A 22,655-nucleotide genomic window follows, 5' to 3' on the forward strand; every position below is an offset into this window, starting at 1 on the left:
GTTTAGTACATGCAAAATAATGACCCTTTCTAGTCAATTGGGTCAAAGGAATCACTATTTTAGAAAAGCCTTCTATGAAGCTCCTGTAATATCCTGCTAACCCCACAAAGCTTCTAATTTCGTAACAGTTTTACGACGCTTCCATTGAAGTACAACCTCCACTTTAGAATAATTTACTGATATTACATATGCTGAGATAAAATGTCCTAAAAATTGTATTTCTGACATCTATAAGTCACATTTTGAAAGTTTAACATATAAATATTTTTCTCTCTAAATGTTCAGGAAAGTTCTAAGATGTTTTTGCATGTTCTTCCCTTGTATGAGAATAGATTAAAATATCATCTATAAACACTACCACAGTCCAGATTCCACTATGTACTCTCATTGTTTGTGGAAAAGGAACCACACATATAACAACACAACTTTATTTCAACTTAGTCACGTCCAATGGTTGTAACATTATCCCACTTTAATACTCCACTTCAATTTTTTATAAGCCAGACAAACAAAAACCTATAAAGACACTTCCTCTTTATGTTGAACCATCGCCAAACTTCTTCAAATATTATTTTAGTTATATGTGATACTCATTAATAAATAACTTAGTTATTATTATGTATATTTAAATATGTGAAACAATTCAGTTATCAAATTGTAATATTTTTTATTAGGATTCACTTAAATTTAAGTTTAAGTTGTTGATATTTCTTAGGATTTAGATAGATATTTTATCTTTAAATTTATTCAAAATCTTTTATTTATTTTATCTTAAATTCATTCAAATAGATTATGAAAAACTAAAAACCAATTTACGTAATGTAGTTTATTCCAACCACGTTTAACATAAAATATACGGGGAAATGGAATTTATTATTATTAATTGTTATAAATGATTAATTAATAATAATTTATAAATATGTAGCAATTTATTTATTTATTTAATATAAATCTATAACTCTATAGTAATTAATAACAGTATGCAGTTTTGTAATTTTCTAGTGTGTATATTTTTTATTATTTTGCTTTTCAAAATCTAATAAATATTTCATCTACATAGTGAAAATGTAGTTACTATAAAAAATTTGACACAGGCGTCAGCGTTTTATTCTAATAAATAAAGATATAAAGATGTGGATGAAATTTGAGGTTTATTGTGAATTGGGAGCAATTTGGTTCTTCTCTTCTCTCTATCGTCTTCTTCCTCTGTTCCATTAGGGTTTCCTCTTCTCACGCGGAGCTCCCAATTGAAACTCAATTTCGCAATCCCTCCATATCTTCTCGTTCGGACAACTCGTGAATTCAAAAGAAATCGGCGGCCTCGTCTGGTACCGTACCATTTTTTGTTCCTTTATATGAAATCACCGTAAAAGTTCAATTTTAACCGTCTTTTTTGTTACCCTTTATTGCTGTGTGGTTGGTTTGTTGTGTTGTAAATTCTCCGGTTGAGTTTCAGTAGAAGCTGTTCATTATGAAGGCAACGTAGTTTTCCTCGTATGCGCTTTTGTGTTTGTGTCAAGGTGCAGAATTCAGTTCTTTACTTGTGTTATGCAGATAAATTGTATTTTAGAGGTTGGGGAAATAGGTTGAAGGGGTTTGGTACTTGTGCCATTGGATAAGAATTTCAAATATGTTGAAGCCATTAGAGTTTGAGTTGTGATATAGGGTTATAATTTGGATGCCCTAACCATGTAAATAAATTTGAATTACCATCTAGCATCTAGGTTTGATGAATGGCAAGTTGATTACACTTGGAGATGTCAAACTCATTTAATTATTTGGCAATAGTTCATAATTTTGGAGAGCGGTGTAAATGTTTGTATGTTGACGGAGCATTTGCACCAGATTCGTTGGATACATGGTGTAGTGGATAAGAACTTGAGACTGGTGTAAAGCAGTTTTGATTCCAATTATTCGACCATGAATGTTTTATTCTTAAGAAATTTCTTATTTCCTCTTTCTAGTGGTCTTTGCTTTTTGTGTTTGCCCTCCGATGAAAGTTCTCAAATCAAACAAGATGGGTAGCAAATGGTGGAGAATGTTTTTTAAATTGCTTTTTGATATTGTTTAATGATGTCGTCTTCTATTCTCTTCAGTTATGCTTGTAACTAACTATTGTTTTTCTAAAGTGAAATTTTGTTTCCATATCAGCCCTCTTCCTGCCTGGTTATCAATGTTGGCTACTAGTGCAGTTGCTTCTTTGCCCGTATTACCACCAGGTAATGATAATTTCTGACTTTTGTTACATTTCAATTTAAACTTGTGTTTAGAATAAAGTTCTGGGGAAATTATAGTTTCTCACTACTATCATTTTGCATCTGTTCGATAATGCCTGGGCAGAGAAATTCTTGGTGCAATATTCGTTGATGAATATGTTCTGTCTCATTTTACTCGCATAAGCCCTTTTATTCTTTATAGGCATGTAAGATCCTGCCAGCAAAAGTTTTTTAGGTTGTGGTAGTGTGACCTGAAGTCCAGATTGAGCACTCTAGGCTGTGAAGATTTCTCCCTGCAAACAAAATCTATGCATGTTTCATTGCATTGTTGTTTTCTTTATGATCCAAGCATTAGCATATACATGTTTGAAATCTCAAATTTTCAACACATCCACTTTCTGTATAAGTTGCATCTAATTTCTTGATTACACAATGGATTTGAATCAGTGTGAGGTGGAGGCTTAGCTTAGGCTGTCCCATTGTCTGTATTTGTGTAAAATCAACTGCTTTCATATACATTTTTTTTCTCTATTTGTATGGGTTACAGTGATTAAGGTAACCTTGTCAAATCCCTAATTCAATTCCATTTCTAACAGTGATTGTATTTTTGCTAACAGTGAGAAGAGGTGGCCACCACAATGAGCAGAATGTTGTTACCTCATTGAACTTACCAAGACGATTACGGATGACTAATAGTTCAATATCTCCTGGTTGTGCACAGTTTCCATTTGGTACAAGAGCTCGTTCTCCTCAAACAGCAAGTATAATATGTGCTGCAGCTTTGGTAATGTTCTTTACTTTCTAAAGTTCATCTTTGATTCTTTTGACACCTTCCAGTAGGCTAGGTTTCCCTAACTTTGATATTTTTCACATAGAGCTTGGTTATTTTGTTCAGACTTACTAGGCATATCTAACCACTTGAGTAGAACTTCATTTAAGGCAAATTGTCTTTAATGGCCACTTGGGACACATTTTTCATGCTATTATTTTCCCATTTTTATCCTAAGAATGTTTGAAAAAAACTACATGTGCTGAAATTTCATTTGAAGACATGCATAATAGTAATAAAAAAAAAATATTTTATCGATCCTCCATTTACTAGCATCTTCTGATATATGCAGAATGCAAGATGTGGGGCAGAGCAAACCCAAACTGTTACTCGCCAGGCTCCTACAATTACTCATATTCCTGGTAATTGCTGATGACCATCATTATTGATTGTTTGAGTCCTTTTAGTCAGCGCATATCACTTCCTTTTTTGCAATTTTTTTGTCTATTTTTAACTAATAATGAAGGACCTAGGGCCTGTTAAAGAGAAAAATTCTTCATAAGCACTTCTGGGAGAGAGAAAAAAGTTTAGCTTCTTCAAAGTTAAAATAATCTTCTATATGAGTTAAAAAACAGATTTTGGAAAAGCTTATCTAAAATGACTTCTTCAAATGAAGTCATTATAAACTAATTTTAGTTTATGGAGAACCTAATTACTTTTCCTTTTTTACTTTTCTCTCTAGAAGTGCTTATGTTGAAGTTTCTCCAAACAAGCCTTTATTTGTCCCTTCTAAAAGATACCTGCTGCCTAACATGGAAAATTTAGCAGAAGTCCTTCTAATATAAAGTTAACTCCATTGGGCTTTGTGCTACCTGTATGAAACACCTAAATGTTATTTGTTACTAATAGACCCTTACTCTTCCCAAGCATGTTCTAGATTGTCCATCATGGTTTAATTCAATTTTCAGGAAAGGAGAAGTCACCACAACTTGACGATGGAGGAACTGGATTTCCACCTCGTGATGATGATGATGGTGGTGGTGGAGGAGGTGGAGGCGGAGGCAACTGGTCTGGTGGATTCTTCTTTTTTGGGTTTCTTGCTTTTCTTGGTTTCTTAAAGGATAAGGAAACTGAAGACACATACGGGGATGACCGAAGAAGGTGAAGAATCGGTCACCACAAATGCATGTTTTGCTTGAAGTATTCTTTAATTTCCTCTCTCATATATATATACCGAAGATTGCATTGGTCAATTGAGGTTCTGGGCTTGCGTGAGATGATGTAATGCGCAGAATTTTGTAATTCCACTTGAAATATTAGTATGTGAGGAAATATACTAATAATTACTACCAACATACATCACTATCTAATCTAATTAACCTTGGCATTACTGTAGTAGTTACATTTTTTGACTTAAAATGTTATAAATTAGCATTATACTTGAATTAAGTTTTCATCCCTTATCTTTCCTCTTTAATGGGTGGAGCTCTTCCTGAGAAAAAATACACAGCAATGGGATCATGGAACACAATAATCAAAGTTATTTGACCCCTTCTTGTCTATCTCTAGGAAACCAACTCCATCTTAAAAGCATTTAATTGTATCAAATATAACTGCAATAATGGTAATGCATTCTAAAGTCTGTCATTTTACAAACCTGAAAAAGAGTTAACTGACACCAGTGAAAGATCCACGCAAGTTACTGCATATCCACACTTACTTTTTTTCTCTTGCCTTTTTTGTTTTGGTGAATAATCTTTTCCATATTGTAAAAGGTTTATGGTTTTCTTGATGAACAAAAGTTAGTACATCTTATTTGTCTTATCATAAATTTATCACCTTTGGAAAACATATATGTATATCTTATAAGTGTATACAATTTTTCAATAATAATTATACAACTCTATTATCTTCTCTTTTATCACTTTTATGGAATACACGTCTCATGATCTTTAAGGTCTTTATTCTTTTTTCCAACTATTTTTAATAAAAATTAAAGAAATATTCCAGTTTCATTTTTTTTAACCACGGACTATTTATTCTACTTATTCTCAATTTAAGATTTTTAACAAACAATTTCGGGTCAATTATTTTTTTAAAACTTTAAACATGATATCCAACTATCATAAAAAAAATATTTAAACTGCTGCCATAAATTTTATATACAAATATAACTTATGTAATTTGTATGTGATATATAGTTAACGATGACAAGACAATTCATTTATTCATTATTCATATGCTTAATATGTATGTAAATCAATCCATTGAATCCTCCGGTACAATATTTAACATACCATTTTTTAATTAAATATTTCTTAAATTTAATTTTAAAAAATCAAATATATATTTTAAATTTGCTTTAAAATTCTTTTTGAAATTCTTTTCAAAATATAATTTAAAATAACTATTTTAAATTTAAAGGTATTATTTTTATGGATGCATCCAATAAAAAATAAATTGAATATATTTATCCGGTGAAAAATTGTTAATGAGTGGATAAGATTGAATTGTTTTTAATAGATTGGATTGAATGAAATATTTTATTAAATTTTTAATGGATCAAATAAATTAATAGACCTTATCCTATTCATTCTAATTTGAAATAAAACTTATCTGATACATTCGTTGCAACCTTTAGTTAATAATTATATCTTTTTTAGTTGAGTTAAATTTAATAAATTAATTTTAGAACTAGAATTTATTCTATTTTTTCTATTAGTCCTTTCAAAAACAATATCTACTCGTGTAAGGTTTTGTATTTTATTCTTTAGTAGTACATTAATTTTAGTTTAATTTTTTGTTCTCATTATCAAAACTAATAATAATGATAATGAAAAATTACAAAAATTATTACAGTAGTAGTGTAGTACCACCACCACTTAGTCAACTTTTGAGCAGGCTAAAAAATAATTAGGAATTAAAATTGACTATTTTCATTCAAAGAAAAAAAAAAGTATTTCTCTTTAACGAGTTACTTTTCGTCTTTAATTTAACAGTAAAAATTAAAGTACTCAATAAAACTTAAAATAGATGAAAAAAAGTGAAAATAAAAATAAAAAATAGAGACAGAGAATAAGGCTAAAAGTTGACCAATAATTTTCACCAGATTTTACAAACTTTAACCCATTTTCATGATTTTACATTCCAAGGGTTGCAGACCAGTTCCCACGTAACTTCAATACTTTCCATTAGTGAATAGAAAGCTTTTTCATAGAGAAAACAACAACACTTCAAAGACAAATTATCTGAACTTTTTCATAAATTAAAACTAACAAATAAATATATACTTTTTTCGAATTTTTTGTTTACTACCTTACATATAAATTAAAAATTCATTTATCATTATGAAGAAATCTACGGGTTATCTTCCTTTGAATTATACACACAAAAAATGGTTCAGAATAATATTTACCATGGTTCAATTCTGCACCCCCACCACCCTTTCAAACAAAAAAAGTGCGCTGCTATTTAGAAATGCGCTGTTGCAGTAAACTAAAAAGGAATAAATCAAGGATGTTGGTTTTCTAGTAAGCCCCCCAGAAACTAATTAAAGAAGCCTAGTAACATAATACGAGGAAAAGAGAAATAAAAAAGTTCTAAGCATTAAAATTCTTTGTTAGGCAGTGTAGCTGTCGGTGCATCATCACTGCTCATCTTGTTGGCCTAGTCCATGTTGTTTCCGAGGTGATGGTGTTACCATAATAAACCTGCTTTGTACTATCATCCCAATAAGCCTGAAAGGCAAGTGAAAATTATGAAGATCAAAATGAATCAGTTTCACAGTTTTCAAACACGATGATATTGAGAAAATGAATCACGTTCGGTGTATAGAAGTTATTGTTATTACTTATGTATTTTGCTTCAGAAAATGGAAACAAGTTTACTAGTAGTTGAGAACACTCAGGAAAAGTGGTAACCCCAAGTTAGCTCAGTTGAAGAAATATAAATTCTGTAATCAGAAATGCTTTTAACCAATCCTCCTCAAATTAAATTTCTCATTCTAGAAAAGTGAGGACAACAGATATTGCAGGCATTTCACAAACTAATATACTGAATGAGATTGTTTTTAAGAGCGCATTGAAAGGATGATGAAAACACACCTGCCAATTACTTGGGAGACCCTTGGCGAGTTCATTCGGATCAGGCTGTTGTTGGTTTTGCTTAATAGCATCTTGCGGTTTGCTAACAGATTCTTTTGCTGCTTGTGCTCTCTTGCGCTTGACCTTTTCTCGCCTGAATAAAACAAGAAATCTAATTATTGGTGCAAGATGGACAATGCGTCAATCCGAAATTAAAGGTTTCTGAGTTCCATACCAATCACCACCTAGAGGCTGAAAATTAGCATTATCTTTGGCCTCTCCGCTTGCAATTTGCTTGGCATGCCACTCCTAAAATCAAAGGAAATTGAGAGACAAAAATTCGGAAGAGTGCAACGTTTTATGAAGGTAAGTTCCACGTGCAAACCTCTATTTCCCTTTGGCGCTTTCTTTCTAAGGCCTCATACACACTATCAGGTTCTTCTTCCTCTTCTTCAAGCATCTCCTCTTTAGCTGCCTTCCACTAATAATGATAAACAACAGAAAGAGAGCAGAAAGGTCAAATACTAGAAACTAAGATAAATTTCACATTGAAGAAGAAAGAATATGGGCGAATGAAATAAGAAAATATACATGTTTTATTTTAAAAAATCCTACCTTGTCTACCAAACTTGAAACCTTCTTATTAGACTTTAACGAGGATCCAACTGCAACTGCTCGCTTCCTAGTCCGTACAACTGAGAACAACGAAAGAAAAGTTAAGAATCAAGAATGGCAGGATTGCTATTTATCATGTAGCTTCACAGGGGTACAAACAACATTCAACAATTGCATTTCAAATTACAAGAATGAACAAATAAAAACAATTAGGAAGAAGCTGTATGCAGATGCTTGAAAAATAAATAAACCTAATTATAATCAATGGACATCAAAAATACCAAAAATGCATTGTCTTAGAGTGGACTATTTGAAAACATGAATTAACCTCACAATCCACAAATGGAAAGGCGTGCATACAAATATAACACCCATATTATTGTCAGCCAATACAAGGAGGGAGGAAGAAGGTTCAAACAACACTACCAAGTAATTGCAACTGAATACAATCAATTATTAAAAACATGATATATTACCTAGTAAACCTAGGAATGTGTTCTAGAACCCTTAGATTGCCAACAAAACCAATCAGCCTCTCTCAACTTTACAAACTAAATTTGAAACAGGATCAACCAACCAATAACACTAGACTGAATTGCTTGACATCTGTACCTTTTGATTGCGGTTTAGAAGCAATTGATGGGGCATTATTTTCTGCAGCAGTTTCAGAAGAAGCCGGAGGTAATGAAACACCTTCATCAACTGAAACAGTTGCAGGTGCATGGATACTAGATGAGGTGGACGGAACATCACTAGATACCCAGTTGGCCTCACCAACACCAGAACCGTTAATATTGATAGCAGGTATGGACTGTGAACCAGCTCCTGAAAAATTATAGGAAATCACATTGATTTATAGAAATGTTGGAATTACTCATAGTCGGACAAGAATATTTACAGTAATATAAAAATAGTAATACTTCACTATCAAAACGCGTACCAATACAAACTTACCATCTTGAACATCATAATAAGCAACGGTGTCAGTTGGATTGATCATAACTTGAGGACTTTCACTATACATGTTAGGAATTGCACTATTATAGTAAATCTGTGCCGGGGGGATAGCAATTTGTCCATATATATTACTGCAGGGGACTTCAGCAGCTGTCTGACCATAATATTCAACAGCAACACCAGGATAAGATAGAGTATATTGGGCATAGGAAAGGGGTTGCCCTGTCTCTGCATAAGATGGTAAAACACTATAAGAAGGTGGTAGCGGATCCCCAGGTGGAGGAGGCACCTGATCATCTGGCGGTGGTGGTGGAGGCACATGCTCATTATCAGGGGGTGGTGGAGGCACATGCTCATTATCGGGGGGTGGAGGAGGAATCCATTCATCATCTGGTGGGGGAGGAACAACAAACTCACCCTCCTCAAGCAACACAGAATGGTAGTCAATAGGAGGATTCAACTGAACCACTTGATCTGTTTGAACAGAATCCTTTGCAACAGGCACATCTATGACAGTAGTATTGTCTGAGGAATTCATATCTTCGACTTCCATATCAACATCCATATCAACATCTTCACTAGATACATACCCATGTTTATGAATTGGTTCTTGAGGATTTATAACTGCTTCAGCTTTTGAATTAATCTCTACATATGATTCCATATGACTACCAGGAGAACTAGACGATGGAACATGCTGACCATTGGTAAACAAATTATTGTTGATATCTTTTACAACTACAGCCAAAGCATCAACCTGAGATCCATTAGAAGCATCAGAAGTAAGAAGACTCCCTTTGTTATTATTTTGATCTACCTCAGACTCATGTTCCATACCATTCAGTTGGTCACCCAATTCTTCAGAGACAGGGACATGTTTATCCTCAACTTCATCATGTGAAGACTTGCCAGTTTCAAGCAAATCATCGTTGATTAAACTTTCAAGCAAATTTATCTTTCTGTCAGAATGCATCCAGAAAGGAAGCAGAGATGATCCATATGAAGCAAGACACCTAATATCAGAGAGCCTAATCTCAATCTCTAGCATGTACTTTGACAAGAATTCCTGGCCTTGCAGATTTTCCTTTGACCTGTGAAGTATTCTATTAGTTACTTAATCTAGAACTGGAAGATATAAGCTGTTCACACTATGAAATAAATAAATAATCAAACAAAATTCAGAAAATAAATAATAAAGAGCAGCTATATACATACTTTTTCAGTGATTGCAACCTCTCTAACAAACTCTCACACTGATTCACAAGTCGAGAAGGAAAATCAATGTCCGCTTGCTGTTCTTCAATACTAGACTTGGAAACAGATGAATGATGTTGATCTTCGGAAATACTCATATGACCATCATCTCTTGTCAACTCATTACCATTATCATCAGAACCCTGATTTTGACTTCTACATTCAACACTACCTCCATTCATCTGGGACCCATGACCACACAACTCTTTATGAGAAGTCCTTGTAGCATCCAAAGAAGTATCAGTAGTGAAAGCAGCAGAAGTGTCCAGCATCCCAGTAGAGGGCACACTGGAACTATCACCAACAGCAGCACCCTCTGTTTTATCATTGACAGAAGCATGAGGCAACTGATCTGCAGGAGCCAAGACCTGGGGCACTTCCCATGACGTTTCACCGGTTTCAGTGTTCCAGTAATAATAGCTTTGGCTTTCCTCGTGCATCACAATCTTCCACCCCAAACCAACATCAGTGACAACTCTTTCATCAAAACTTTCAGAAACATATATTTGATCTTTGGATACCATTCCGTTTTCTAAATTTTCAGTAACACCATGACTTTCATTTCTTCCACAGGATCCAACATCAAGTGAAGTAGAATTTGGCATCGCATTTTGCTGTTCATTATTGTGAGGAACAAGATCTGCAGAGACACTGATATTCAAATCTTTGGATCCATCATCAAGTTCACCCTTACCCTGACGAAAATAAAACAGCAAAAAGTATAAATAATAAATGAAAATGTAGCTCATTTACTGTAGGATTACGCACCACACACATTCCATAGACAATATTTTCTCTAATTTGTTATGACTAGGTCAGCACACCAAATATCAAACGATGCAATGAAACATAAAAAATGAGTACACATAACTCATACTTCAAGATAGAAGTACCAAAAAAAAATATGAATTTCATATTACATTATAAAGTTATGGTAAACAGAATTCCATTCAAAAGAAGTATTCATAAACTTTTGCAAACCATAAGCCTCAAATTAAAAAATTAAAAAATGTCATATTACAGCATCAGAAAAGGGCATCTCAAGCAAAGGACACCAAGAAAATAAAACAGGACAACAATTGTAAATTTTACAAATTTGCTAACAAAAGATACGTAATTCATAGCCATCAAGAAAACAGGATATCACTCTCTCAATAACAGGAGCATACGCTTAATCCATCAAAGAGGAATTCAAATGTAACACTAACATTGAACCAGGCCAAGTATTGGTGGCACACCCCTCCTCGCCATAAGAGATTCAATTATGAAGATTATTAAAATCAAGAAATATCAATTTAAGCACTGCAAGGAAAGCCACAAATGTGAAGCTCAGATCCATATCTAGTACGATATAGTCAAAGTTTTGCAAATTCGTAGGTAGTAGAATACCTCTTCATTGAGCACAGGGCTTTGCAAATTCACATCATTAAGCCCTCTGCTTGATCGGTCGTCCCCTTCATCATCACTATATTGCCCAAGTAACAGCAAGGGATTCTGTGATTCTTGACCTGAAGACAAGATGCCAGCATGTTAGAAACTACATAAATGCTGGAGTACAGACCATGCAACAGCAAGAGTATTAATTTTTTTTTTTTAAAAAACTATTAAAAAATGTGTGCTACAGTTCATAAGACAAAAAGCAAAACTCAAGGATGAAAAATAGATTCACAAGCACTTTAGCTTGTATCATTAAGTCACCTGTTACAATGAGAAATGTCAGTTAGCCATTAAGCAAATAAAGCCAAAAACATACGAACCGATAAAACTTTTTACCGTCTGAACCTCAGTAATCCCTTGATGCAGCCAAAGGGGGAAAAACGAGATTAGGAGTCATTCATATTTCAAAGTGGCAGGGCCGACCTCATCTGAAATGAATGTTCCCAAGACCACACAGCAGCCCTACAGTCTGAGAACAGTTTCTTGGGGCAAACAACAAAACATGTCTTGTATATATAGATCCATATTTCCACCAATTTAATGTTGAGCACTCATGTCCTCTAAATATAGTCCTTTTGAGAAAACTGACAGAACCCACCTGAAGACGAGGGTGAATTGGGTAACCCATCACGATGTTGAGAATCAGTATCTCCTCCAGCATCACCATGTAGAGTGGAGCCACCCAACTCTCCTGAAGAGGTATCAGATTAAGAACATAGCATAAGAAGTAAATAAATGTATTAAAAAAAACCATTTCCATAATTTGATTCTCAAAAAAAAATCCCTGGCATCCTCTTTGATAGGTGCATTAAACTCAACGCTCAAAGCATAGCTTTTCAAAATCAGTAATCTACTACAGCAAAATATGTCTTGTGCATAGCTCTACTAGTCATGCACATTCCAGGGCATTGCACTTGCGCCAATTATTTTTCAGACAATACGTGGATAGAACTACCCACCGGATAGTGCTCAAATGTGAAAACTCAAACTTTTTATTTCGCTTAAAACAAAAAAACTATGTAACAACGGCACACACCTGATTTCAATCAACGACAATGTTAAAATAAAAAATACGAGAAACCCCAGAAAGCATGAACAATACAGTATGATGAGATAAGACAAGAATCATTGTAATATGCATATATCAACTCATTCCAGTCTCGTAATACTAAACTAACAAATACACGTACAAGTCATGCTACAATCACTTCCACTAAACATAGAAGAAAAATATGAACAAAAAAACTAGAAAGCAAAAATAATACAACAGGGAAAAGATCATAGAGACATTGAAATGGATAAACTATCTCGTTCGAAATTCACATACAAATCATATTACTATCATTCTCAATTAAACCCAACAAAACCTTAGAAAGCAGTACTAGTACAAATTAAAAAAAAAAATCCATATTCAGCAAAGATGTGGACCAAAATCAGGGTTATCGAATTCGAAGTAATAGGACAAACAATCACAGAATAAAAATTTTGAAAATTCACGAGAGGTTATAGGAAGCAAAGGTAGTGACTACCAGAGGGTTCCGCAAAAAGATCGAGTTTGAGTCGGCGACCGGTGTTGCTGAGAGCAGCGAGGCGACGCTCTTTTCTCTTCCCCATTCGATTCGCTCTTCGAATTACGATTCGACCAACGCCCTGTTGAGGAAACGGAGCTACGGATTTTAGGGTTTGTAGTGAATTTTTGCATTTGAGTTTCAGAAGAACCAAAAAACATCAAAGAAGATGATAACGAGTCGGGTCACATGATACGGTTTCAAATATACGGGTCGGGCAACTCGGATACGGTTCTTCTGCAGTTACGAGTCTGGCTTGTTAATACATACGGTGTCTTCATATTTGAGCGCCACGTGGAAAAGTCAAGTTATAAATACTATAAATCCTTTTTTTAATACACTCATTACTAAAATTATTTTACTCTCAATAAATACATTACATTTACTTCACTTATTCATTAATTATTGAAATAGTTTACATACGATAAAATTTGGAAAAAAATTAATTATATCATAGAACATATATAATTTTGAAAAAAAATTATTAAAACTGAGAATAACTTTAGATAAAAGTAGTAGCATTTTATTTTTGTGATATTTAGGTTTCTATTTTGCATTTAATTAATGTATCTTATAAGGTTTAATTTTTTTTAATTTACAATATTTTTAATTTTTTTCTGAAATTTTAGTGTCTTAATTTTTTTAATTGTTTGTAATTTTGGTTCATACATTTATTTATATAATTTTTATTTTATATTTTTAATTATTTTTATTTTTATAAGATCTTTTAGATTCATTATCTATGTGTAAATGATCCATTTTACTCGGAACAATTTTCAAATGAAAACATTTTTTTTCTTTTAAAAAAAATCAATTTCTTTTTCTATTAGTAATTCAACTCAATATTGGTTTAATCAATCAAAAAATAATAATTTAGCCTTTAATTTAAGTTTTGTTATATTTCTTATTATCTTATTCTAGTTTGTTTTTTCTAATTCTCTAGTTATTGTTTAGGATACAAATCACTTTTACTTGAGAAATTATCTTTGATTAATTACTATTAAGGAGTTTTTAAGATTATAAAATTTAATACCCTGTGCCTTTTTTTTTCTAACTGGAAGACTTCTATATTTATATTTATTGGGTTGACACATTTATTCAATAAGAATATTATTTGTTGGTGTTGTTAATAAACAAATTTGTTTATCAATTTGAATTGAAAGAAGTAAAATGATAATTTCCTTTTATAACCTCCTCTAGTAAGTAATGCAAATAATTATAGTAAGTAACGTAATTAATTCAGATACCTAAATTAATTAATTACATTCCTAGAAAGAAAGTAGTATAGTTGAATATATTTAAAATATTTTTTTAATTTATTTTAATTTTTAAAATCAATAAATAGAAAGAATTTTAGAAATAAAAAATAATTAATTATTATATTGACTAAATTAGATATTATTTTAGAAATTAAAAAAAAATATTAATATTTAAATTAATTTTTACTATTAATAAATAATTTTTAAATTAATAAAATTTTAGTTATCAACTTTATAATTTAAATTTAGAAATTACTTTAAATATCAATAATTTTTTAGTTTATACAATAATATCTAATTTAATTAATATAACAACTAATTCTTTTTTATTTTAAAAATTATTTTATATTTAATAATATTTTTTAGAGTATAATTAAGTTTAATTTGTCTTTTTTTTTATCACATATACTTTTAATCATAGTTTATAAACTGTGGTTTTCTTAACTCCAACTAGTTATAATGTAATAAACTACTTTGAGGTGAATTTTATGCTTTGTTTGGATTAGAGAGTGGAAATGAGGGAGTGAATTTGAGATAATTTAAAGATAAAGTGTAAAGAAAGTTAGGGTGTTTGGATTAAGGTAAATAGAGTGGAAAGTGTGAGGAAAGTTTATAAAAGTTTGTGAGTAATGTTATGGGTGTGATTGAAATTGTATTTTTTTTAATTGATAAAAATGTAACTTTACATATTTGCCCTTACATTTAAAAATTATTCAAAAATTAATTTAATTTATTTATTTATAAATTATAATTATTTTTAATTAAAATATTTATAATTATAAATATTTGATAAAAAATATTTTTATATTAAATAACATTATAATTTTTATCTTTACTTTTTTTTAATTAATATAATTATTATATAAATTTATTTGTCAATTATTAAAAAAATATATTTATTTTTACTATTATTTATATTTATAACTTATTATATATAATATGATTAATTATTATTTTTTATAATAATTATTTTTTTATAATGTTTATATTTTTATATTTAAATTATAATTATATTTTAAATAAAAAATAATAATTTAAGTTTAAAATAAAAAGGGTAAAAAAGTAAATTATAATTAATTAATTAAATATAGATATATATACCACTTTCCTCGCAAAGTTTTGCATGAAATTTTTTTTTTTGATTTGTGTGTTTTTTTTGTTGTTATTAGGCGACTTTCAGCTCTTTTCATTGTGAATAGTGTTTTAACGTCTTTCTCTCCATAGATACGAACACAGTCTTAGTGATGATATATCAAATAAAATGTTGTACCTATAAAAGAATTTAACATTTTTTGAACTAATATGAATCAATTATGAAATGACAAATAGAATAACATCATTTATTTTTATCCTTTATGATGTCATTATTTTATTATCATCCAAATATTTTACATTAATGATGGTTGTTATTTTTTTTCTTCATCTTATTTGATTTTTTCAACTTACATTTTGTGACAATGAAATGGTTGTGTCATTATTGTGTTGGAAATCAATTTTAACTTGAAACTCCCTTTAGGGACAAAGTTCATGCACCCTTCAATCATCACAACATGACATAATTACATGATATAATTGTTAATGCAAGACTCATATAATCATGAACATGCTTGTTTTGGTTTGGTTTGAAACCAAAACATTTCAAACAACAAAGGTACAAAAAATCTCTTAGCATTTTGTAAATTAATATTATTTTAATGTTCAAATCAAATATGCTTTAAATAGTTGTGCTTATTATTCATTTGTGAGATTGATAATTGACATCAAAGCAATTCACTTATGGAAGCCAAAAGCTTAGAACAAGTGATGAAAATATATGGTAGTTGCTACCTTTCTTTGCAAAAGAAGAAATATAAATAAATTGTTAGTTGTAAGACTAGTAGTTGCACCTACCCTTGCTTAAGTCCTCCCATTTTCTAATTCCAAAATAATTTTTATTTTTTAAGATGTTGCCTATATTATATAATATGTAATAAATATTTGTCTATTGAAATGTATATAATTAAGTACTAAAGTTTTAGTCCTTATTCTTCTTGAAACTATTTTAATAGTAATATTAAAAGCTTAATTTTAATATATTTGATGGTGTGAAATTTTGTACACCATCTATTCAACTATATGACATATTTAGTATGGTTTTCAAGTAATTGTCACAATATCTAACTATGTAATAATTAATTATTATCGGTGACGTTTTATTATCTCAACTCAATTAATCTTATCATTATTAGAGAATTATTAAATAAAAATTAATTTTAAAAATAAAAATAATTAATTACTATATTAATTAAATTAAATATTATTTTAAAAATTTAATAAATTATTAATATTTAGTTTATAAAATTAATATATAAAATCTTGATGGTTAATATTAAATACAAATTTAAAAATTATTTATCAATAATGTTAATTAATTTAGATACTAATAATCTTTTAAATCTTTAAAATAATATATAATTTAGTTTATAACATTAATTATTTTTTATCTTTAAAATTATTTTTTATTTAATGATTTTTTTATAATATATTATTTAGTTTTAATAGTAAAACGAGTTTGTTGTATTATCTGTAAACTTCTTTTAATTTTAGTTATAATTACATTTAAAATTGTTAATTACGTTTTCCTTTTTTAAGACATTGTCACACATAGGAAAGATGGTTAGCACACATGTCTGGTCAATTATTTTAGTTTAAAAAGCACTTTTTAAGAATAAAGTTTGAAAAATAAGTGTTTTAATTTATGATATTATAAATTTAGGTATTGAGTAGACATGTCAATTATATGTGATAAAAAAATGTGAATTAAGAGCTTTAAAAAAATTAGAAGAAAACTTAAAAGCTTAAAAAGTATAAATTTATTTGATATTTAATTTTAAAAGTTCCTTTCTTATGCAACATGGCATAATCAAATATTTATATTGTGTTGCATGATCAAATATTTATATTGTTTTCACAAGATAATATAAATTATTAAATAAGAATGTAAAATCATAAAAAAATAATATTAGATAACTTAAATTTCAATTAACAACATAGTTAAGAATAAAAAAAATGTATAAAAAATGAAATAAAGTAGTTTTTAAAAGATCGAAGGAGAATATATGAGAATGTGGGGGAGTAGTTCATGAAATTATTGAAAGGATAAGTAATATTAATTATATTAACAACATATTATTTAAATATGGGAATATAAATAATATTAAGAATATTTACTATTAAGAATATTTAGAGAGAAATAATATCGATTTTACTTTTAAATTTGTGTATTCTAATTTATGTCATAAGAATAAATACAAATCGTATCATACTTAACATTCGTATTAAAACATCTTTGAATATATAAATCATAATTTTGATTTTTTTTCTTCTAAGAAACAATTTATAGAATACAAATTAACTATTAAAAGTTTTCAATACAATATTAAAATTTAATTTAGGGTTAAAAATTAGAAGGGCAAATTAAGTTATGAATATGATAGATGATAAAATCAGTTTTTATTATTATTGAGTTATGAATATTTTTATATTACACAATTTCTTTCCATTATTGTATTATTTCAACATTATGCTTCAAAATATTAATTTTGATATTTTTTTATTTATTTCATACTATTTTTTAATTGGTATAATGGATTTCCATTTAAAAGTATGTTATTTTTATTTTATTTTAAATATGATAAAAATATTTAAAAATGAAGTATAAGATGAACAATAAAATACACAGTATAAAAGTATAACATAATTGAAATAAAATATCCATAAATAAAAACCAGAATAAAGAGTAATTATAAATACTAAAAAATATATTTGATTGATTAAATAAAATTAAAATTTATACAAAGTACCATACGAACCTGTATATTTCTGTTATTTTTTATATTTAGTTATTTCAACAGATAAGTTTATTACATATTTATGATTTAATAAGATAGATATTAACTGAAAATTGTTAGAACATATTAAAATTTAGAAAAAAGTAAAAAAAAAATGATAATATAATAGCATGAATGAAAGCCTCACTTCTCAAAATTCAAGTTTTAATTATAGTTTTGAATTAAACTATAAAAAATTCAATAATTTAGTAACAAGACATGGAATCAAACAAAATCTGCAACAACCTGTGATTATTTGATAGTTTGAAATACTTTATAGAAAGCTTATCTTGTATTTATTAATTTTGGAGAGATAAGTGTTTGATATGAAAAATTGAGTTAACCTTTGATATAAAAATAATTTGTCAGAGGTTCTTGTGGGTTGTACTCTATCTGTCATCGACAACATTACTTGCGTCACCTTCATAAACACATTCCTTCCAATCATCCATCTCACTTCCACAAATTCCATTTAATTCCAACCAAACCCTTCACTTCTTCAAATCTTCTACGCACTTTCTTTTTCCTTTTCTGTTGCCTGATCTTCTGCCTCCAAGGTCTGATTTTTACCCCTACCCTCTTGGCCTGTTTGCTTTTCAATCATGGTTGAAGCTGCATAACATGATTTTATGGTGTATTTTTATGTGGGGTTCTTGAGTTTTCTGTAAATTTCGTTTCTTTTATTTTATGGGTTGATTCGGTGCTGGTTCACATAGATCGATGGGTTTTTCTTGCTTGTAAGGTGGTGGATATGTGTGAGCTGTGAATTGCCCTGAATTCAGAATCTGGCCACCTTGAAAGTTTGTAATTCTTTTTATGTGGGGATGTTGAAATTTGAATCTGGGGTTGCTCCAAGGCGATTTTGAGAGGTTTTGTGTGAGGAGCTTGATGTGGGATCATGGATTCTGAGTTTGTCAATTATCAGTAATTTTATGTGTGTGTTTTGAAGATTACGGAGTTACTGAAAATTTGGTCTTTGATATGGGCATGTGACCAATGTAGCATTGCCCCATCTTGTTGAGTAAGGTTTTGTTTGTTGTTTCTATTTTTGTAGTTGTTTATGGATGGTTCTATCTTGAGTTCTTTAATCCTTATTAATTTATTAAATATATGTGGCAATTTACTTCAACATCGAAACATTTTGTAACGAGTTTAAGGAGTGTCAATATATATTACATACATCATTGAAATATGAATTTATATGCACGTTTTCATGTGATTCAAAGTGAAAGGAAGAAAGCAATGCACAGTTTATAGCCTTTGAATGTTGATGCTTGTAGTACGTACGTGGTGATAAGTACTTTCAATTTCAATTTAATTGTGCTTGTGGTTGAAAGTGGAACTATTGGTGGTTTTATTTTCAATTTGGGTACTTTCTGGTATAAAAATGTCATCAATATCATGTTTCAAGTCTAAAACTAGGTTTGTTTTTCTCTGTTGCTACCTTTTCAGATCTTGCCATTTGGGATTTTCACCAGGATTGGAAATGGTTAAAAGGTTCGGTTGCCTTGTGCATGCTTATGATGACTTCATGAAGGATGAACTAAATGGAATTTCTAACTGATTTGTTCTTGGAACAGTTATGGAGTGTTCTGATTTGCGAAAGATATCATGTTGCAGTGCTTAGAGGGATTTAAGCCTTTATTTGCTTCCATATTGAGATGTTGTGATCTGGACATATATAACCAGCCAAGAGGCCTTGAAGATCCTGAACTTCTTGCTAGAGAGACAGTGTGTACGCACTTACCCTTACTTTATGCTTATGATTCATTAATTGTCACTTTTGTTCTTACATAATTGCATTACAAATTAATTCTGATTTTTCAACCTATGTGTTTTGCCTGAGAATATGGACTTCTGAAATCCTGTATCTTCTATTATTCCATCATATTCTGAGGTAATATAACTAGTGGCGATGAACAAAAAAGGAAAAGCAATAGTATAAAAGATATATTTATTTTGTTTGTGATGCTGGATTCTATTGCCTCTAACATTGCTGCTAGGAAATAAATACGTGATATTTGTACTGAAGAATGGCTATACATTTTCTTGTCTTTGCAGTCAGTGTAAGTGAAATAGAAGCACTTTATGAGCTCTTCAAAAAGATCAGCAGTGCTGTTATTGATGATGGGTTGATTAACAAGGTTTGTCTGTTTTGGGGCATTATATTTCACATAGTTGAGCTTTTTTCCAACAATGAAAGAAAGTACATGTCTAATTTTAAGTTTTATTTATCATTCTGTATGTATGCTGTATATTCTATTTCGTCATTTGCTTTCTTTTGAAGGGTTTAGTTTTAAAAACTCTATCAGATATCAGATGTTATATTCAATTTTAGATATCATTTTGCAGGAAGAGTTTCAGTTGGCATTGTTCAAGACAAATAAAAAAGAAAGTCTTTTTGCTGATCGGGTATTGCTTTCATTTCATTTTATTGATTTCCTAAGCAAATATCTTTACTTTGAAGCATGAAAGTCTCTTTCTATGGTCATATATCAGGTTATTATCCACACAGATACACAGAAAAAAATTGGTTCTCATGCTCATTTCTAGATGTTCAGTTCTCTCTCTATTTTATAATTTATTCTCATTGATCTGTGTATAATACTAACTTTGAATAGTTCACAGAACATGAGGATGCAAAAATTATGTTAAACTTTTGTAGCTTGAAAGGATGTTATTTTAAAAATTAGCATGTGCCTGTTTGTACATGTAACAAAAAGATGGCATATTTAATGCAGTATGAAATAGTTAATTTACTTGCACAAGTAGTGTATGCACACAATGCATGCCCTGTTTATACATTTTATTTCTCACATATTCCCTTCCAGTTTAAATATTTTTGAACATTATATTTTGTAACTTGTTCAAAGATTGATTCATCACATTACTCCTTGTGGTTGGTATCTCATGAATTTTTCTCTAACTCTATTAGGTATTTGATTTGTTTGACACAAAGCACAATGGGATACTGGGTTTTGAAGAGTTTGCTCGTGCTCTCTCCGTTTTCCATCCAAATGCCCCTATTGATGATAAGATTGAATGTATGTTGTAAGGAGTTTTTTTTTTTTGTAAATTTTAGCATGAATTGTCTGTGTTCATCTTTTAAATTTTAGAACGATGCATAATTGAAACCAAGTTCTTAATTTTCTTCACGACCTTTTCAAATAAACAACACTAAACCCAAATGATATCATGTTTCAGTTTCCTTTCAACTGTATGATCTCAAGCAGCAGGGTTTTATTGAAAGGCAAGAGGTAATAGTCGTTGTTTGTTTAATTCTAAATTGTTTTTCTCTTCATTCCAGAGAAGCCTGATTTTTGTATGGCTTTTTATGCAGGTGAAGCAAATGGTAGTAGCTACACTTGCTGAATCTGGCATGAACCTATCAGATGATGTTATAGAAAGTATAATTGACAAGGTTTTTACCCCATTCTTCTATCACTTACATTTCTAAGTTCTAACTGTGCCAAGTCTCATTTTCTCTTTTTCAAAACTCACTTGGATGGTTTTAACATTAAATTTTGGATTTCTTTAGACCTTTGAGGAAGCAGATACAAAGCATGATGGCAAGATTGACAAGGAAGAGTGGAGAAACCTTGTTCTGCGCCATCCATCACTTCTGAAGAACATGACCCTTCAATATCTTAAGTAATTATTGAACTTATATCTTTCTTGTCAATTTCTGCACTACACTTTCCAAGTGGACATAGCAAAATAACATTGACCTTTATATCTTCATAACTGTTCATGGTTAAATCTTTGTTAAAAAAGTATGATCAAATCTTTTCATTTGTCCTTTGTCTTACACTTGGCTTTTCTGATATCCTTTTCAATGTTGTGTTTGAGCAGGGACATCACCACAACATTCCCAAGCTTTGTATTCCATTCACAAGTAGACGATACTTGAAGATAATTTCTCCCATGGTTTCATCCTTTTGGGCTGCAGGGCCACTTGTGTAGAAAAGGGCATGGCACTTTTACTTTACATCTTTGAATAATATATTTTGTTTTGTGGATTCTTTTGCTGCCTTTCTTTGTCATTTTTTTCTTCAAATTTCCAGACAGATTTTGTTCCCATTTTTCAAAACTAGGATTTGATGGAAGGTTGTGTAGAGTTTGTTTTAAATTGTGATTTATATTTTATATTGATTGATGGAGATGGTTGTGATTCACAAATATTTAGAAACTAAAGCTTTTTTTTATTTAATGCTTTAACTTCTCTTAAATATGTTTGAAGTTCTTGAAATTGGAAAAAAACCTCACTCAGTTCTTAAAAATAGACCATTCCCTAGTAGTTTTTTTTTTAATTATTATTTATTTTGGAAATGTTGTAGTGTTTTTCTATTTCAAAAATATGGACGATAAAAGTTTTGGGTTAAATATATTTTCTTTAACTTTAGACCAATTAAATACTTATAGTATGTAAATATGATTGGAATGAATAATGAAATGTTTGTTAGTTTTTTTAAAAATTATTAGTTTGATTTTGAAATTTGTTATTATTTTAATTGCTTATTAATGTTCATTCAATACAAGGAAATTAAATAATTAATTGTTATAGTGTCTAGACACCATTTTCGAGGACTATATAAATTTTTAATTTCTAAATTAGTTTTTTTATTGTTA

The 22,655-nt window shown here is 30.0% G+C and overlaps 3 protein-coding genes across 7 annotated transcripts; 2 read left to right on the plus strand and 1 right to left on the minus strand.

The window, feature by feature from the left end:
• The first annotated feature begins 1,133 nt into the window (after positions 1–1,133).
• LOC137831384 (protein YELLOW LEAF 1, choloroplastic-like) lies at positions 1,134–4,338 on the plus strand. 2 transcript variants are annotated; one of them, XM_068639043.1, is made up of 5 exons: positions 1,134–1,328; positions 2,152–2,219; positions 2,834–3,000; positions 3,338–3,407; positions 3,954–4,338. In XM_068639043.1, the coding sequence occupies exons 2-5, from the start codon at positions 2,174–2,176 to the stop codon at positions 4,148–4,150; spliced, it is 480 nt and encodes a 159-aa protein (XP_068495144.1). In that variant the 5' UTR covers positions 1,134–1,328; positions 2,152–2,173; the 3' UTR covers positions 4,151–4,338. The 2 variants fall into 2 exon arrangements, with proteins under 2 accessions (XP_068495144.1, XP_068495145.1); XM_068639044.1 differs by having other exon boundaries at positions 1,136–1,328; positions 2,130–2,219.
• Positions 4,339–6,308: 1,970 nt separating this feature from the next.
• On the minus strand, positions 6,309–13,108 carry LOC137831379 (uncharacterized). Of its 4 annotated transcripts, none has more exons than XM_068639033.1 (11): positions 12,860–13,108; positions 11,651–12,021; positions 11,283–11,401; positions 9,855–10,588; positions 8,637–9,730; positions 8,295–8,507; positions 7,683–7,762; positions 7,453–7,548; positions 7,303–7,376; positions 7,089–7,221; positions 6,309–6,722 (listed from the first exon to the last, which is right to left on the minus strand). In XM_068639033.1, the coding sequence occupies exons 4-11, from the start codon at positions 10,496–10,498 to the stop codon at positions 6,639–6,641; spliced, it is 2,418 nt and encodes an 805-aa protein (XP_068495134.1). In that variant the 5' UTR covers positions 10,499–10,588; positions 11,283–11,401; positions 11,651–12,021; positions 12,860–13,108; the 3' UTR covers positions 6,309–6,638. The 4 variants fall into 4 exon arrangements, with proteins under 4 accessions (XP_068495134.1, XP_068495135.1, XP_068495132.1 ...); XM_068639034.1 differs by having other exon boundaries at positions 11,676–12,021; positions 12,860–13,106; XM_068639031.1 differs by having other exon boundaries at positions 11,929–12,021; positions 12,860–13,075.
• A 5,260-nt stretch (positions 13,109–18,368) lies between these two features.
• Positions 18,369–22,186, plus strand: LOC137831380 (calcineurin B-like protein 3). Its single transcript, XM_068639036.1, has 10 exons — positions 18,369–18,583; positions 19,479–19,523; positions 19,607–19,761; positions 20,088–20,170; positions 20,379–20,438; positions 20,962–21,070; positions 21,231–21,283; positions 21,367–21,447; positions 21,565–21,677; positions 21,879–22,186. Exons 3-10 carry the CDS (start codon positions 19,638–19,640, stop codon positions 21,934–21,936), a joined length of 681 nt encoding a protein of 226 aa, XP_068495137.1. The 5' UTR covers positions 18,369–18,583; positions 19,479–19,523; positions 19,607–19,637; the 3' UTR covers positions 21,937–22,186.
• Positions 22,187–22,655: the final 469 nt, after the last annotated feature.

This window comes from Phaseolus vulgaris, chromosome 6 (genome assembly GCF_000499845.2).
Source record: "Phaseolus vulgaris cultivar G19833 chromosome 6, P. vulgaris v2.0, whole genome shotgun sequence".
Classification (NCBI taxonomy): domain Eukaryota; kingdom Viridiplantae; phylum Streptophyta; class Magnoliopsida; order Fabales; family Fabaceae; genus Phaseolus; species Phaseolus vulgaris.